The 19184-nt window shown below is 41.3% G+C and overlaps 1 protein-coding gene across 1 annotated transcript; it reads left to right on the top strand.

The window, feature by feature from the left end:
* The first annotated feature begins 4910 nt into the window (after nt 1–4910).
* CARD6 (caspase recruitment domain family member 6) lies at nt 4911–17900 on the top strand. Its single transcript, XM_052659317.1, has 3 exons — nt 4911–5193; nt 6778–7326; nt 15625–17900. The coding sequence occupies exons 1-3, from the start codon at nt 4911–4913 to the stop codon at nt 17898–17900; spliced, it is 3108 nt and encodes a 1035-aa protein (XP_052515277.1).
* Nucleotides 17901–19184: the final 1284 nt, after the last annotated feature.

The following is a 19184-nucleotide window of genomic DNA, read 5'->3' as shown; positions in this document are numbered from 1 at the left end:
CCCAATCACCAAGGCCCCTCCATGTCTCCTGCCTCTTGTTTATAGGAAAACTGAAGTCTTCCAGGCTTCCCTGAGTCACAAAAGAGCAAACTCAAGCCATTAATGATTAGGACAGCAGAGTCACAGACTCGGTGTCTGATGCACATTCCTGAGTTGTTTTACAGATACTGTAACTGCCACCAGTGGGAAAAAGCCATCTGCATGATGAGCCAACTGTAGCCATAATAGAAACGGTTCCATCTTGAGCAATACTGAATCTATGGCCAGTACAATTCCAAGAACTGGCCTTAAGAGAATGGGATTAACTCTATGGCTCATAATGAGGTAGAAATTGTTAGGCAGTCAGTGTAGAGTCAGAGCCTTGTTTCTCTTTAAATTTCAGTTTTAATTCTCTCACATAAGCATTTTGCTCTGTTAGCTCCGAGCTATATTTACTGCTTCAGTTTCTAGGCATTCCAAGGAATGCCTCCCTCGTCTGGAGGGTCATAAAACATTCAGACCCAGGACAAGACAATCGTTAATTGCTGTCCAGTTTATCAAGGAGAAAAACTGCAGGTGGACCATTAGCTCCTAAACATACATTTGGTCTCTAAGTAATAGTCTGGGGTCTTGAGAAAGGGTCAAGGGATGGTGTCACAATGTCTAGAGAAACTGGAAACCAAAAAAAAAAAAAAAAAAACCCATAAAAATGGCAAATTGGACATTGCAACATTTAAACTGATTGGTCAGAAATTACATGCTTTTGGCCCAGAGCCAACCAAAAATGAATAGATCAATTCTAACAAAAATATAAAAACTGCTGTTGTTCCTGTCTTTGGGGTCTCTTCACCTCTTCCCAGTGTCTATGCTGAGGGCTTTGTATCTCTGTCCTTTAAAATAAACTTTGCCTGCATGAGTGTTTTCCAGTTTGTGAATTCCATTCTTTGGCTCTGTGAACAGAATTTGGTTCCCTGTTTCAATAATAATCTATATCTTGGTGGACATGAAATAATTGTAGGATGAAGTAAATCTACACATATTGACAAGTAGTGATATCCATGATACGTTATTATGGAAAACAGCAAGTTATAGATCCCAGTTTTGTTTAAAATGTTAATATATATAGTGCATGTATATAATATGTATATGTATACATTATATTTAAAAGAAAAATAATTGTAGCTTGTTCTGTCTGCATATGTAAGTGGGCAACTAAAACTGTAGGCAAAGAGATGCTACAAACCCATCTGACATCTTCCACTCCAAAAATACGGCACCCTCTGTCAGTATGAAGAAGTTACAAAAGACAGCCTTTGGCCCATAATCCCATAGAAACAGAATTGATACGGTCAGAGTTAATCCCACTAGAGGACTGTATGTAAAGAAAAAAGTATGCGAGACCCCCATAAGTTAATGATCACTTAAGAAAACAGATCAGCGTAACCACAAACCCAAGTGGATTGCTTAGCAATAAAATCATGCAGAAGCATGGGTCATGCCCTAAAACTATAAAACAATGCTGTTCTGCCCAGTGACGGCATGCTCTCTACACACATGAAGAACAATAATTTATGAAAAGGTGACATTTCAAAGTAAAGACCCTCATTGTACTGAGACCATTTCCATAGTGTCATGACAATTCTGGTTTGACCATGTAGGGGCAAGAAAACTGCCCAACCTGGAAGAGTTGATGATGCAAGCATAATGTCTACTCAAAAATGAGGAGGAAATTGGTCTTTCCCCCTCCCCACTTTTCCTTTGATTAGAAAACTGTAGGACTTCCCTGGTGGTATAGTGGGTAAGAATCCACCTACCAATGCAGGAGACATGGGTTCAATCCCTTGTCTGGAAAGATTCCACATGGCTTGGAGCAACGAAGCCCATATGCCACAGCTACTGAGCCCCCACTCTAGAGCCTGGGAGCCGCCACTGCTAAACTTGTGTGCTTGGAGCCTGTGCTCTGCAACAAGAGAAGCCACCACAATGAGAAGCCCATGCACAACAACTAGGGAGTTGTCCCCCGTTCCCACAACTAGAGAAAACCCGAATGCAGCAACAGAGACCCAAAAATAAATAAATAAATAAAACTATAGCCCACTAAGTTCTCAGAGCATGCCACGCTTTCCTTTCCACTTGTAAGCCTCATAGGCATCCTTACCTAATAAATCACTTGTTACCTATTGCCGGGGGCCAGCGTGAGGAATCCCACCCGTGACAAGGTCATGCGGAAGGAACCCTGACAAAATGCAAGGACGTGATCAGACTTCAGGGGTTCCCCCTGGAATTTCCTGAGCATCCACCCCCCAAGACCAGGGTCTGCCTCCTTTACTGTGTTATGCTTTCCACCTACTCTTCTGTCATTAACAGGGGGCTGTCCCCCCACCACATTTTTATGGAAAAAAAATTAATTTAGAGCTTTTAGATAACAAATCTCCTGGGCATAATACGAGTGTTTCAATCCAAAAACCCCTCTGATGGCTTTCTAGCCTGCCTGCAGGACTCGTACAGCTGCGCATGTGATTGTTTACAGTCTCCCATCCTCGAGAGGCACAGGAAGCTTAAAACATCCTAGGAATGCAGGGGCTTCCGAGGTGTCAAGATCATTAGAATAAAACTGATTAAGCATTTCATTGTTGAGCCAATAGTGGCTGCCAAATTTTCATATCCTTTATTTTTAGATATAGTTGGTATATAGAAAAACACGTAGTAGACCTGGTATTAGCAACATTAGGTCTTTGAGTTAAGTACCTTCTTTGTTATAACCCACTGCACCTTTGTTCTATAGAGATGCAACTTTAGTGCTTTAAGGAATGCAGATGAGAGAAAAACACTTCAGGGGAAACGAAATTAACATTCATTAAGGAAGAGAGCCAAAAAGTGTTAGCAAGCCTCTCGGCCAGAAATAATGTAAATCACCTGAGACCTTTTGTATACCAAAAGATATACAGAGTCTGGGCTGCTAATGCTACATAATTTTGTATTACCCATTGATCTGTATGTATAATCAAAAGTATAAAAGGCCTTGAAGGACAATGCGGGGGGCAGTCATTGGAAGAACTGGTTTCCCCCGTGTCTCCTCTTTACTCTAATTTCAGGCTGAATTCCCATCTGGGGCATGGAGGCTCACCACGTCTACTTACTTGTCCCGGCTTTTAAGATCCGTAAGAGAGAGAACCCAAGGCGGGGCACTCTCCGATATTCAAACGGGCGCCTGCGGCCTAACGTAGATGGTGCAAGCTCCTTGTCTGGAACTTTATTGGTTTTCCACGTAACCCAAGTTAATCAGCCTCTTCTCTCCACTTAATTTTCCTACTATACTATTTCTTCCTAATCTAATCTTATGGTAATAAATAAGTTTTTCCCTCACCAATGCCGTCCCCGCTTCGAATTCCCTGGATCCACCGGGGCTGGACCCCGGCAACCTATCACTTTGGTTCTTTCTGAATTCTTACTCTGCTGGGACACAAAGTACTCCAGTACTGGAGCTTGTCGGAGCCCTCCAAAATGGTACCAAACAGTTTCAGAATGATGTTCTGACAAGTGGAGATTTGTAAGCACCTTTTGGCAGGAAAGGGCTCTTTTTAGGAAAGAGCTCTCTGCAGGAGACCCCTTTTGCCTTGTCACTAGCCTTAAACCTGGCACTCCACACTCTACATGCCTCTGGCCCTAGCATGCCTTTCAAATCTTGATCACTCCATACCTTGCCTAATCTATTGGTTCTTTCCATACATCAAAGATGTTGAAATGAAGAATAAGTAGTTAACAGAAGACCAGATCTCTTGGCTAGCTTCCTGTTTAGTATAGTCTTGCAAATACACTGTGTGAACAAGATAACCTCTAAAGAAAAATCTAAGAAGTTGACTGGTCTGCCCACAAGTCTGCACACAGAGGGAGGTGGCAACAACTCTGACCCCCTATTTCAATGGTTAACTGAGATTACTTCCCCTCTTTCTTATAAAAATTTCGTGGCCAATCAGAATCCTCCGAGCAGTTTTTGGAGGACATTGAGTCCACCATCTCCCCAGACTGCTGGCATTCTGATTAAAACAACTTTCCTTTCTATCAATATTTGTCTTTCCAGTGCTCCCTTGGTGGCTCAGCTGGTAAAGAATCCTCCTTCAATGCTGGAGACCTGGGTTCAATCCCTGGGTTAAGATACCCTGGAGAAGGGAACGGATATCCCTGGAGAGGGATACCCACTCCAGTGTTCTGGCCTGGAAAATTCCATGGGCTGTATAGCCCATGGAGTCGCAAAGAGTCGGACACGACTGAGCGACTTTCACTTACTGGTTTTTGAGCGATGAGCAGCCAGACTTTACTTGGTAACACCATTGTTGATGTATCAACATCTGTTCCATAAATCCAATTCGTGGAAATTTGAGTTACTTTCATTTTTATACTATTATAAAAATATGAAAGTGCAGATTCTTGCACATCCATCTTTGGTCATTTGTCTCATTATTTTTAAAGATAATTTCCTAGAAGTGGAATTGCTGCATTGAATGGTTTAATTTTTATTTTTATCTGTCACATTTATTTATTTATTGCTGCATATTGACAGATTTCTCTCCAAAAGGGTTAATCAATTCACAATCTTGTTATTGCAGAGCAAGGAATCTGAAGTTTAAGAGGTGCTTCTCAGAGAAAGAGTTCTTGGAGGCTAAACCATATGAAACTGAGACAAGTCATTAAAAAAAAAAAAAGGTAAATAATCTATAGGGATCCAGGATCTGTGGGGGCTCATGGCTGGATTCCCCCGAACTGTTTGGCTTGTTTCTATCTGCTCTCTCCAACACTAAAGGTCACTGACATGGTTAATCTTTGCCAAAAAGCATTACTCTGCCTTTAAAAAAAAAAAGCAAAACCTAACTTGTGTTTCTGCATGGAAACAGTTTCGTAGTTCATTTCCTGGTCTGCAGAAAACAGGAACAATGGCTACCGGCAGTGTTCCTTCCCAGATCATAGAAAAAGAAAGAAAAAAGTTGCTAGAAATCCTACAACAGGATCCTGATTGTGTCTTAGATACGTTAACCTCTCGGAAGCTGATTTCTGAGGAAGAGTATGAGATTCTGGAGACTATTACAGATCCCCTGAAGAAAAGTCGGAAGCTGTTGATTTTGGTACAGAAAAAGGGAGAAGTGAGCTGTCAGCTTTTTCTCAACTGTTTGTTTAATACTTTTTCCCAGTCAGCTACCATTTGCAACTTAAATCACGGTAGGTTGAATTTCTACACTTTTTGGGCCAAGAGGGAGGAGGCAGTTTTCCTGAAAAAAAGAAAATGACTACTCTTTATTTTCATTTGTCATTCTCCTGGAGATAATTTTCAGTGAAATATGATAAAAGGGAAAAGTGTCCAAGATTTAAAAAGCAGGGAATGATGTATGTTATTGTTCTGGAGGATTTATAACTTTTTTATTCAAACACAATCCAAAACCAGCAGTTTTCTTGCTGGTGTAAATGTCTTACTGTTCTGACAGTGATATCCCGAAATACAGTGGAAAGAGACTACTGTTAGTGATACACTGGGATTTCTTCATCAAGTAAGTGAATTCATAGGTATTAACAACCTTAAGACCAAAAGATGCGTCTTTTCACTTAGTATGGCCATTTTGAAAATAGAGGGAAAATAACTTTTGACACACGTATGTGGTGTATTAGCAATTTCATTTTCTCTCTAAGTAGAATGCCAGCAGAATCCTCATTTTCTGGACCAAGTCAAATGCTAATTTCTCAATGTTCAATGATAATTAGTGGCAAATAGGGAGCATTTAGGGCTTCCCTGGTAGCTCAGCTGATAAAGAATCCACCTGCAATGCAGGAGACCCTGGTTGATTCCTGGGTTGGGAAGATCCCCTGGAGAATGGATAGGCTACCCACTCCAGTATTCTTGGGTTTCCCTGGTGACTCAGATGGTAAAGAATCTGCCTGCAAAGCAGGACACCTGTGTTCTATCCCTGGGTTGAAAAGATCCCCTGGAGGACGGCATGGCAACCCACTCCAGTATTCTTGCCTGGAGAACCTCCATGGACAGAGGAACCTGGTGGGCCCCTGGTGGTCCATGGAGTTGCAAAAAGTCAGACACAGCTGAACAACCAAGCACAGCACAGAGAGGCAGAGGCTAAGATACAAATATTAATGCTAATGGTTTCTAATGCAGTACAGGACCCATATGCTTAGAGATATAGGTCTTAGTATTTCCAGGATTTATTCTAAATAAGAGCTTTTCAATTCTTCATTAGAAATTATTGGTTCAAATTTCATTAGTAATGACCCTAGGAAGTCTGAGCTGGTGTTGAAAGTGTTAGTCACCCAGTCGTTTCTGACTCTTTGCAACCCCACGGACTGCAGCACACCAGGCTCCTCTGTCCATGGGACTTTCTAGGCAAGAATACTGGAGTGGATTGCTGTTTCCTTCTCTAAAGGAACCTCCCAACCCGGGGCTCGAACTCAAATCTCCTGCATTACCGGCAGATTCTTTACCATTTGAGCTACCAGGGAAGCCTGATTTTGGGTTACAGTAAATCCACAAGTAAACAAAGGATTCAAGTTTTCTATTTCATCCACTTACCCTTTGAGTTTGCTGTGAAACACTCAAACTTTTGAGCTGGGCAGGAGTGTGATCTGATATTTTTCAGTGGGAGAAAGAAAGTTCTGAGCTGATTTATTGCCATTTATGTAGGTATTCCTATCATCTAGTGAAATAGATGATGCTTTGAGGTCATGGAAACTCCCTAATATAACATCTGTTAATTTCGAGAGAGAAAATAAAAATCTCTCAAACTTTCTTATTCTTTCCAGAAGTTTTGAAACATGAGTATATAGAGCCACCTCTACCGATAGGCGCAAGCAAGGAAGCTGTTTTCCTTCCTGGAGAGAAACAGCCTGAGAACCCTGAGATCACCACGTCCTTCAAAGAGAAAGAATGCTTGGATTTAGAAACCTCTGAGTCTTTCACAGACAAGAAAACTAGTTATCAGGAAACTGCTTGGTCCTCAAAGGAAAATGAGAAGGAAGATAACACAGGAAAATTCACATCGCCACAGTCAGTTGAGATCATTGAGTATGAATTTCCAGCAACTATTCAGTATTTACAGGATGGACAGAGATATGAGGAGCCAGATGATTCTTTATACTTAGGACAAGAGGACTATCTAGAATCTGTGGGGTACTCTGAAGATGCAAACATCACCTTGGAAGAGGAGGCTTACAGTGACCCAGGAGGCCTCTATGATGGCAGAGAGGATTCTGTGTACCTTGAAACCACAGAGTTCTCTGATGAAGAACAGAATTATGAGGATCCAGAAACTGGCATGTCATTGGAGGAGGAAGTGGAGAAAAGTATGGAAGGTATGGGAATCATGTGTGTAGAGTTACTTAGGCAAAAACTTAAATCTTGATTGCAGTATCATAACAGCAAGGGGACTGAGGAAGGGCACCACATAGAAGCAGAAAAGCCGCTCCTCAGAAATTCCTTGAACTTCTCTAACTTGGAGTTTCCTCAGAGGTGGGTGTTGACAGGGAGGAAAACCCTGGACCTAGAAATAGTGGACAGTATGTGCGTGTGTGCAAAGTTCGTTCAGTCGTGTCCAACTCTTTGTGACCCTGTGAACTGTAGCCCACCAGGCTCCTCTGTCCATGGGGATTCTCCAGGTAAGAATACTGGAGTGGGTTGCCATGCCCTTCTCCAAGTGGACAGTATAAGATAAAGTAAGTATTAGGCTTCTGCAGTCACCTCCATCACACATATAACAAGTTGCTAACCACTAATTTTAGCTGTTGCCTTCTATACCTCAGATTAAGTCCGTTAAATCATTTTAGAACCTTTGTGACCAATAGAATATGGAGATTATAGACCTAACTACTGAAGCAGAAACAGGAGAGAAATTTGTTGTAAATGGATAAGGTTCCAAAATAATGCTTGGCTTGAGCTATCCAAATATGCCATTTCAGTGAGGAAGATTATACCAGTACCTTGAATTTGAATATTTCTTAATGAAAATTCAAAATATGAGAAATGCTTAATTTGGAGAGATATTGTCTGGGAAAATAAACACCACCAAGTTCTGAATATAGAAAGGGAAGGTAACTACCAACTCACATTCAGCCCAAATCCATAATCCAATTATGGGTCTGAAAAGAGTAATTTCCTCCTCTGCACACCTTGACCTGGTTACTAGGATGCTGTAACAGTGGTACCACAAACTTGGTAGCTTAAACAATCAGTTCAGTTCAATCGTTCAGTCATGTCTGACTCTTTGCAACCCCATGGACTGCTTCCCATCAAGCTTGCCTGTCCATCACCAACTCCTAGAGCTTGCTCAAACTCATGTCCATTGAGTCAGTGATGCCATCCAACCATCTCATCCTCTGTAGTCCCTTTCTCCTCTTGCATTTAATCTTTCCCAGCATCAGGGTTTTTTCCAGTGAGTCAGTTCTTCGCATCAGGTGGCCAAAGTATTGGAGCTTCAGCTTCAGCATCAGTCCTTCCAATGAATATTCAGGACTCATTTCCTTTAGAATGGACTGGTTGGATCTCCTTGCAGTCCAAGGGACTCTCAAGAGTCTTCTCCAACACCACAGTTCAAAAGCATCAGTTCTTCAGCTCTCATCTTTCTTTATGGTCCAACTCTCACATCCATACATGACTACTGGAAAAACCATAGCTTTGACTAGACGGACATTTGTTGGCAAAGTAATGTCTCTGCTTTTTAATATGCTGTCTAGGTTGGTCATAACTTATCTTTTAAGGAGCAAGCATCTTTTAATTTCACGGCTGCAAGACAAAAAACAATAGAAATACGTTGTCTCACAGTTTGCAGGCAGGAAGTCTGGAGGTGTATATAGGGTTGGTTCCTTCTGAAGATTGTAGAAGGTATCTGTTCCTAGCTTCTGGTACTTTGCTGGAAATCTTTAGAATTCTGTGGCTTGTGGAAGCACTCTGCCCCCCATCCCCTACAATCTGCCTTTATCTTCACATGGATGTCTTCCTGGGTTCATGTCTCTATGTTCACATTTCCCCTTTTTCTTTTGTTTTTTGGCCGCACCATGCAGTTTGCAGAGTCTTATTAATAGTTCCCTGTGCTGCAGTCACAATGCGTTGGACATGACTGAATGACTGAACTGAACTGAACTGACGAGGGATGGAACCCAAGCCCCCTGCAGGAGAAGCTCAGAATCCCAACCACTGGAACACCAAGGAATTCCCAATTTTCTTATTTTATTAGGATAACAGTCATAGTACCAGGGCTCACTGTAATGACCTCATCTTAACTAATTATACATCTACCATGACTCCATTTCTAAATACCATTACATTCTGAGATACTGGGTCTTAGACTTTCAACCTATGAATTTGAGGGGTACATAATTCAACCTATAACACAATTCTTGCCCTACTCCCTATACCTTCCCAATTCGTAGTTGCTTTTAGACCTCATTCTTAATTTTTAAAATATATTACAGTAGTTACATAGGGTTGCATTACTTTTTCATTGCATACCATCAGCATTATTCTGCAACCCCCTCCTTTTATTTACTCTATTTGACTTTTTTCTCCATTCCTTATTCACCATCTTCCATAGGTAACACTCTAATATTATGTGTTTCTTGCATGATATTGTTTTGTTTTTTGTTTTGCATGTTTTTTTCTGTGTTATTTATTTGCCATAATAAATTAATAGGCACCTCAAAATTAGGGTCACTTAAAACAATAAGAGTGTATAATTGTTTATGTGTCTATAGTTGGCAGGCATTCTTCTGGTCTTCTCTGGGTTTACTTCTGTATCAGTGGTCAGCTAGCTATTGGCTCATTTCTTATTTTCTAGCAAGCTGTGCATGCATGGTCAGTTGATTCAGTTGACTCTCTGCAACGCCGTGGACTGTAGACCACCAGGCTTCTCTACCCATGGGATTCTCCAGGCAAGAATATTGGAGTGGATTGCCATGCCCTCTAACAAGCTAGTTTGGCTAACTCTCAGACTATGTCAGGCATGTTCTTAGAGTGAGAGCAGAGGAGTCAGAGAGACAGAGACAGAGTCCTGAAGGCATTTTGAGGCTTAGACTCAGAACTATCATGCCATCTGTATGATAGGTTTCCTAGGGCCGCCACGGTAAGATACTACAAAAAGGTGGCTTAGAACAATGGGAAATATATTGTTTTACAGATATGGAGGTGGAGACTGAAACCAAGGTGTGAGCAGGGTTATACTCTTTCTGAAGACATTAGGGAAGGACCTGTTCCGGTTCTCTCTCCCAGCTTCCAGGAGCCTCTGGAATTCTTTGCCTTGAAGACCATCTTTCTTGTGTATTCAAGTCATTTCCTGTGGTGCATGTGTCTGTTTTCAAATTGCTTCTTTTAATTAGGACAGTGATCAAATTGCATTAGGGCCCACCCTAATAACCTCATTTTAAGTTGATGACCTCTGTAATGACCCTATTCACAAATAAGGCCACATTCTGAAGTACTGGGAGAATTAGCATCTTTTTGTAGGGGATACAATTCAATCCATAACACTGTTTGACTTCTGCCACATTCTGTTGGCAAAAGCAAGTCACAAAGCTTTAAGGGTTGGGGAAGAATAGGCTGCATCTCTTGCAAAGTAATATTACAAAAGGTGTGGATACCAGAAAGCCATTGTGTGTTAGTCTCTCAGTCGTGTCCGACTCTTTGCAACCCCATGGACTGTAGCCTGCCAGGCTCCTCCATCCATAGAATTCTCCAGGCAAGAATACTGGACTGGATTACCATGCCCTCCTCCAGGGGGTATTCCCAAACCAGGGATCAAACCTGGTTTTCCTGCTTTGCAGGCAGATTCTTTACCATCTGAGCCATCAGGGAAACCCAGGAAAGCCATTACTTGGGGCTAGTTTTGCAACCAGTCTGACACTTGTTGACTAAAAAAAGATGCACAACATGAGAGTTGCAAGTTAAGTTTTATTTGAGTTAAAATGAGGATGGCAGTCGGGTAGACAGCACTTTAGATAGCTCTGAGAAACTGCTCCAAAGGAGTAGTGGGGGAAGGTCAATATATGTGATTTTTGGTGAAGGAGGAGTTCACACAATCAAGCACTTATTTTACAAAAAGTTTTCTGCTAGCCACCAGGAGCTGATGTCACTATGAAGGGACTGAGTGCTTTTCTGGATATGAGAAAGTATAAGGATTAGGATCATGAAATCAGTTCCTGAAAATATCTAACCATCTAAAGGCCTGTTCCACCAGTTTTCCTGCAGCAGCAAAGTGCCTCATTCTCCACCCTGAACCCCCTTCAGGGCATGTTGAAGGTCAATACCTGCAGCAGCACAGGACTCAATCTCCAAAGAGGCGGATGGAAAAACGCCCTTGGCAAGTGCCAATTTGTATTTGACACAGCCTTAGGAAACCAGAAGAAAAGTTTCAATAATAATGCAGTTACGACTGTATATGATTCTAATGGTTTCCAATCCACTCTAGTTGACTGGAGGATAAAAAAATTTTTTAATAAAAATTTATGGCTATTCTCTGTCTCTTTTCTCTGTAATATTTGTCTATGCAGCTGAGAACTGGGGGAAAAAATCAAATACATCTGATTCAAAGCAGAAGGATCTTAATGCTTTTTGTCATGTTAAATGTTAGGCCACTCTATTCCCGCCTCTCCTCACCCCATCATTGCATCTCATATTGAAGTCTCAGGAAGACTTAAGGCATTGCCTGTCTGCTCTGCAATGTATAGAGTCAATTCGGATATAGGTTATGTAATCAGCTCTCTTCCTGGTAGGCTACAGTCCATGGGGTTTCAAAGAGTTGGACACGACTGAGCGACTGCACTTTCACTCTCCCTTCCAGTTTATACTATTTGGGATCAGTCAATGATCAAACCCAGGTCTCTTATGTCTCCTGCATTAGCAGTTGGGTGCTTTACCACTAGCGCCACCGGGGGAAGTCCAGGAACCCATAAATTGATCATTTTCTCTGCTCTGTCTTCTTCCCGAAGATTCAGGTTTTTGTTTGATATTATTCCCTGTTAGCCTGAAGAATTTTATTTATTTTTTGTTTATTGAAACATGTCTTCATTTTGTCTTCAATCCAGAAGAATATTTTTCCTGTAAAGAATTTTAGACTGTGCCTTTTTGCCTTCAGAAATGATGGATATCGTTTCTGTTATTCGGCTTCCATTCTTTCTGATGCTCAGTTCAGTTCAGTCCAGTTGCTCAGTCGTGTCCAACTCCCCGCGACCCCATGAACTGCGGCACGCCAGGACTCCCTGTCCATCACCAACTCCCGGAGTCCACCCAAACCCATGTCCATCGTGTCGGTGATGCCATCCAACCATCTCATCCTCTGTCATCCCCTTCTCCTCCTGCCCTCAATCTTTCCCAGCATCAGGGTCTTTAGGTGGCCAAAGTGTTGGAGTTTCAGCTTCAAAATCAGTCCCTCCAGTGAACACCCAGGACTGATTTCCTTTAGGATGGACTGGTTGGATCTCTTTGCAGTCCAAGGGACTCTGAAGAGTCTTCTCCAACACCACAGTTCAAAAGCATCAATTCTTCTGTGCTCAGCTTTCTTTATAGTCCAACTCTCACATCCATACATGACTACTGGGAAAACCATAGCCTTGACTAGACAGACCTTTGTTGGCAAAGTAATGGCTCTGCTTTTTAATATGCTGTCTAGATTGGTCATAACTTTCCTTCCACGGATCAAATGTCATTTAATTTTATGGCTGCTATCACCATCCACAGTGATTTTGGAGCCCAGAAAAATTAAGTCTGACACTGTTTCCATTGTTTCCTCATCTGTTTCCCATGAAGTGATGGAACCAGATGCCATGATCTTAGTTTTCTGGATGTTGAGCTGTAAGCCAACTTTTTCACTCTCCTCTTTCACTTTCATCAAGAGACTCTTTAGTTCTTCTTCACTTTCTGCCATAAGGGTGGTGTTATCTGCATATCTGAGGTTATTGATATTTCTCCCGGCAATCTTGATTCCAGCTTGTGCTTCCTCCACCCCAGCATTCCTCATGATGTACTCTGCAGATAAGTTAAACAAGCAGGGTGATAATATACAGCCTTGACATACTCCTTTTCCTATTTGGAACCAGTCTGTTGTTCCATGTCCAGGTCTGCCTCCTGACCTGCATACAGGCTTCTCAAGAAGCAGGTCAGGTGGTCTGGTATTCCCATCTCTTTCAGAATTTTCCACAGTTTCTTGTGATCCACACAGTCAAAGGCTTTGGCATAGTCAATAAAGCAGAAATAGATGTTTTTCTGGAACTCTCTTGCCTTTTCGATGATCCAGCGGATATTGGCAATTTAATCTCTGGTTCCTCTGCCTTTTCTAAAACCAGCCTGAACATCTAGAAGTTCACGATTCATATTGCTGAAGCCTGGCTTGGAGAATTTTGAGCATTACTTTACTAGCGTGTGAGATGAGTGCAATTCTTGTCATTTTATCATTGTTCCCTCTTATGTTGTGCTATTTTTCTTCTGGTTGATTTCAAGATGTTTTCCTTACAATGTTTTCTGTGATTAACTCTGGTGTGTCTAGGTGTGATTCTCTTGTCTTCATCTTACGTAGGGTTTATGAATCTCTAAATTTGGAATCTCCTCCCCCCTGCCAAATTTGGAAAATTTTCAGCTGTTATTTATCCAAATGTTTTTTATCCCACTTGCTTCCCCTTCTCTTTTTGAGACTCCAAGTTAGAGTTTCTGACGTTTTTCCCAAGGTCCCTGAGGCTCTGTTCATTTTCTTTTAAAGTATTTTTATTCTTATTCTTTAGATTGAATCATTTCTATTACTATATCTCTAAGTACACTGAATTTTTCTTCTGTCATTTCCAGTCTTTTTTAAAGTCCATCTACTGATTTTTGAAAAAATTCAGATATTATGCTTTTCAGTTCAAGAATTTACATTTTTAAATGCTTTCTTCTTTTTTCCTGATAATATCTATTAAATTATTCATTATGAGTTTATATTATTGTACATTCTTGAAAATAGTTAAGATAGCTACTTTAAAATTCTTATTTTCTATGTCCAACATCTGGGTCATCTTGGAGTGGGTCTCCATTGATCAACTGTGGGATTCAAATGAAAAACTCTGTCTTGTTTCAGTGGGTGGCAGCTAAAATCTCCAATCATTTCTTTTTGCCTTACCTGGACTATTTTCATGAATTTTTAATTTACAAAATGATACTGGGTTCTAGAAATTATTGCTTCTTAATTTTTCATTCATCTCTGTGCTTGTTAGACATATCACTGTATTATTCCACTGTAGCCTGATATTACCTTGTCAACATTTGGCATCTGGCTTGGGCTATGTGGGTACCAATTTCTGTGCTGAAGAAACAGAGGATCGTTGTCCTAAGGAAAAGCGGGGGATAGGCAGGAGAGAGGCCAGAGCAGAACTTATATGTTTTCTGCAATCCCTCTTCTCACTTCCTCACTTCTCTCTTCCTCCTTTGGGGATCTTTCATGCTGACCTCAACTCCTCCCTCACCTTCTTACCCATCAGATACCAGTTCAAGCAACTTTCAGACTGTCGAAGGATTTCTTAGAGTTCCTTTTGTTAATTCTTGAAACCTACACTTTCTCTCATGTCTACTGTTTCTTCTAGGCTATTTTTACAAGGGATCCAAGAAGCTTATGCTATGTTACTATCCATCGGGAGCAGAAAATGCTCTCTGATATTCTTTCTCTTCTTAGCACTATCTCTGTCTTCTCAATAAGTGGCTAGAAGATAAATTAGAAAATGACATCAGGAGAAATTATATACAACATGTAAATTCTGAGAAGACAAAATCTTTCATTTCTCCAAACTTTAGCAAGAGTTAACATTTAATAAGTAAATCAGTATCTACCTAGAGAGTTCCTTATACATATGTATAAAGAAGCATTAACAGGCTTTTTCATTACTGCATATGAACATAGCCAAAAAACTCAAAAACCTGAATGATCATCAGTAGACAATGGTTAAGTAAATAGTGGTTCTTCCAAACCATTAAGTACAATGGATTCATAAAATGAATTAAGTAGTTCTCTGTATGCACTTACTTGGAAGAATTTTCAAGGAATACCACTGAGTGAAAAGAAGTTGGAAAATCATTTGGTATAATATCATTTATCGAATAAAATAGCATCCATTATACCAAACTGTGTACTTCTACGTATGCAAGTACGTATACATATCTACTTCTACATATGTACTTCTACATAGGTATTGAAAAAGGAAGAGAAGGAAACGTACCATATACCATGTTGACATATCTCTTAGAAGGAAAGTAGGCTTGGCAGGGTGATGAAACAGTACTTTCACTTTACTTGTTTCATCTTTTGAAAAATTTATTTTAAGTTGGAGCATAATTGCTTTACCATATTGTGCTGGTTTCTACCATACATCTACAGGAATGAGCCACACGTACATATGTCCCCTCCCTTCTGAGCCACCCTCCCATCTCCTACACCATTCCATCCCTCCTCCATCCACAGATTAATGAGGAAAGAAGTTGTGGAACATATATACAATGGAATATTACTCAACCACAAAAAGAACAGACAGAAGGTGGATCATCTTTTTTCCGAAGAAAATATCAATTACTTAATTTTAAAAGGCAGTGAAGGAAGCTTAGATGCTGAGCATGACATTCACTGACTATATCTTTTTTTCCTACAGAAAGAAAAAATGTGTTTAAAGATGTCATGTCCTGTTTAAACCTGGACACAAGCAGAAAGCTTCTGCCAGACTTCGTGAAACAATTCTCCTTAGACCGAGGATGTACGTGGGTGCCTGAGACTCCGGGTGACTTGGCTTGGAACTTCCTGATGAAAGTTCAAGCACTGGATGCGACAGCCAGAGATTCAGTCCTCAGACCCAAGGTTCTGGGTGAAGAGAGCAAAGGGGAACTGCTGACTGGAGTAGAGAACTTGGAAATTAGAGAAACAGAAACCGTTCACCCCCTGGATGTCCTTTGCGCCTCCTTGCTGTCTTCACACAGCTCTTTGCAACGTGAAGTCATGTCAAACATGTATCATTGCCGGTTTGCTCTTCCCCTGCTACTGCCAGATGCAGAAAACAACAGAAGCATTTTAATGCTAGGGGCCATGAAGGACATTGTGAAGGAGCAGTCAACACAGTCTTCAGGAGGACCTACAGGGGATACAGAAAAGTTTTTGACTCTCATGAAGATGCCTGTCATCTCTTTTGTGCGTCTAGGATACTGTAGCTTTTCCAAGTCCAGAATCCTCAATGCCCTGCTCAGCCCTGCCCATCTGAAATCACACAAAATCTTTCTTCATCAGGACTTGCCTGTTCAGGTGCTTCCCCGGCAGATCTCTGATGGCCTGGTTGAGATAACATGGTGTTTTCCTGATGGCAGCAGTTTAAGTGAAAACCCCAGTTTCCCCCAGAAGCCTGTTGCTGTGGCCAACCTTCGTGGAGATCTAGAAAGTTTTTGGACACAGTTTGGTTTCTTGATGGAGGTTTCCTCGGCTGTGTTTTTTTTCACTGACTGCCTAGGTGAGAAGGAATGGCACTTGCTAATGTTTTTAGGAGAAGCTGCCATTGAAAGATGCTACTTTGTCCTCAGTCCCCAGGCCAGGGAGAGTGAAGAGGCTCAGGTTTTCCAGAGGGTCCTGAAGTTGAAGCCATCACAGCTACTGTTTTGGGAGGAGGAGGAAGTGGGGCAGAAAGGAAGGAACATGGAGGGTCTTCAAGCTGCCCTCCAAGAAGTGATGTCCTCTTCACTCAGATGTGTGTCTGTGGAAGACATGGCCCCCCTGGCCAGAGAGTTGGGGATACAGGTAGACCAAGACTTTGAGAACATTCAGGGGATTCAAGTTTCCCCTAGTGAAGACTTGGCTGGAACAGCTGAAGATGAGGGGTCACAAAGACACAGTCCACCAAAAAACTCATCTGAAAGTCCCGCTAAGATGTCTGAGATTAGTTGTCAGATCAGCCAAAATCATCAGAATTTCCATCTCACCCCAATATTCATGCCTCCTCTGAGAAACTTCCATCCTTCACCAGCCAGAATTGGAGGTAACTTTAACCGTGGTTCTTTGACAACCCCTTGGGCTATGGGCTCCCGCTTTTGGTTACAGCAGAGGCCTAAGAGATTCCATCCTTTGCCCTTTCAGAATACAAGGGCACATAGTCCAGGCAAACATTTTGGAATTCAATATTTCCAGCCCCAGAGATTTTATTCAGGTGAAACATTTATGAGATTTTCAGGAACTCCTTGGAGACATCACATGGGTAGAGCTTTTGGGAGACCACCAAGACCCATTTCTCAGCCTATACCGCCCTGGCCTCAGAGACCACAGACAATGGGAACCCTTGAAAGGTCTGGGAAAGAGGACCCTCAGGGAGGTCACCTCCATTCCCTGGGTTCACGGCCAAGAGGAGCAGTTGGAAAGCCTGGGCAAGTCAGTGCCTGGGGAACAAGGCCAACAGAGACAATTAGAACATTCATGAGAACGAAACCCCATATTGCAAATCCTCACCATCAGGCCTTTCAAGCAGCAGGAGCCACACAAAACTCACGAAGGACTGCCTCTCAGCGAGGAGCTAAGCTGAAGACACAAGGTGGGCCTTCAAATTCATCTTTCCAAACAGGATTCCATCCTATGTCCTACAGCATGTATTTGCCCAGCTCTCAATTCAAATCTAATCAGCCCAATTCACCCCAGGTCAAACAGTCCCAGCACAAACCCTCCCAACCTGTGCCCTTTCAACCCAAACCCACTCAAACCAAACCCACTCAGCACCAGACCCCCCAAGCTGAAAGTTCTCCATCCAAACCCACTCAGCCCAAGCCATGCCAGCCCCAGTCCTCCCAATCTAAAGCTTTTCAGCCCAAACCCACTCAACCCAAGTCATCTCATACTGCTCCTTCACAGGCTAAGGCATATCACCCAAGAGCAGGGCCCAAGAAGGGAGGGAAGCATTAAAATGTTTACTCTAGGGACTTATGACATGTATTCTTTGCCCAGGCCTTTGCTATCATATATAGGGTAACCTGGAGGAGAGTGGCAGTGATGGTAAAAATGTACTATCATTAGCATGACACAGGAAACAAGATATACACAGCATAACTGGATATTATAAAAATATCTATGAGAATTATGTCCTTAAAGAAAAGGGAAAAATATGAAAAGAATAAAAAATAGAATCAAGCAGTAAATAATAAATTGAATACAACCTTGAATATTTGGCAATATATAACTTGAACCCCTGGTAGCTTAGCTGGTAAAGAATTCAGACCCTGGTTCAATTTTTGGGTCGGGAAGAGCCCCTGGAGAAGGGATAGGCTACCTACTCCAGTATTCTTGGGCTTCCCTGGTGGCTCAGACGGTAAAGAATCTGCATGCAATGCAGGAGACCTGTGTTGACCCCTGGGTTGGGAGGACCCCCTGGAAGATGGCATGGCAACCGTAAAGAGTCAGACATGACTAAGCGATTAAGCATGCACAACTTGAACCTAGGGGATAGGGGCTATAAAACTCTTTCACTTGGAGGAAAGCAAGGATGAAGCCTTTAATTTCAAAGTGATCATAAAATAGGGCACAAATACCCTCAGTGTTGCAAGAAAAATTTTCCTAGATGTTGGCTGCTCTGGGGATGTTTTGGTCAAAAATTTTATGTTTGATATCAGTCACTAAGCAGATAACCCTGTTTGTTTGGAATTTTTAAATCAACTTGCTTGCAATAATAGCCCCAAATTGCTTAGATGATAAAGCTTATTTGCCCCGTACATATAGAAATAATGAACTAACAACCAATAAAGTTAATTATTTTGCCTAAACTTTTGGAGTGATTCTGTATGTTTCATATTTTAAATATTTTATATTTGTCATAGTTAAGATAATTTGACTAATTTGAGGATCTGATATATTAACCTCATGACTCCAACTTAGAACGTAAAATGAATTTTTAATTTTAGAGTTGTAATTTTATTAAATTGAAAAGCTTAAGATAGGTTTACAAAGTTTGTAAAAAGCACTGAAATGTATAAGAGAACTTAAGAGTTGCAGAATTTTCAATTTTAATTTATTAGATTCATCATTGTCTAAACATTAGGTTAAGTTCTACTCATTAGAAGCATTAAGTAGAAGGAATATTAAATTTAAAATATTTAATTGCAGTGCCATGGATTGACCTAGATATTGTCATACTGAGTGAAGTAAGGGCACAGAAAGACAAATATATGATTTCTGTTATATGTGAAACCTAAA

The sequence above is a fragment of the Budorcas taxicolor genome, chromosome 20 (genome assembly GCF_023091745.1).
Source record: "Budorcas taxicolor isolate Tak-1 chromosome 20, Takin1.1, whole genome shotgun sequence".
Classification (NCBI taxonomy): domain Eukaryota; kingdom Metazoa; phylum Chordata; class Mammalia; order Artiodactyla; family Bovidae; genus Budorcas; species Budorcas taxicolor.
The sequence above is the reverse complement of the archived record's forward strand: the minus strand, read 5'-3'. Positions and strand labels throughout refer to the sequence as shown.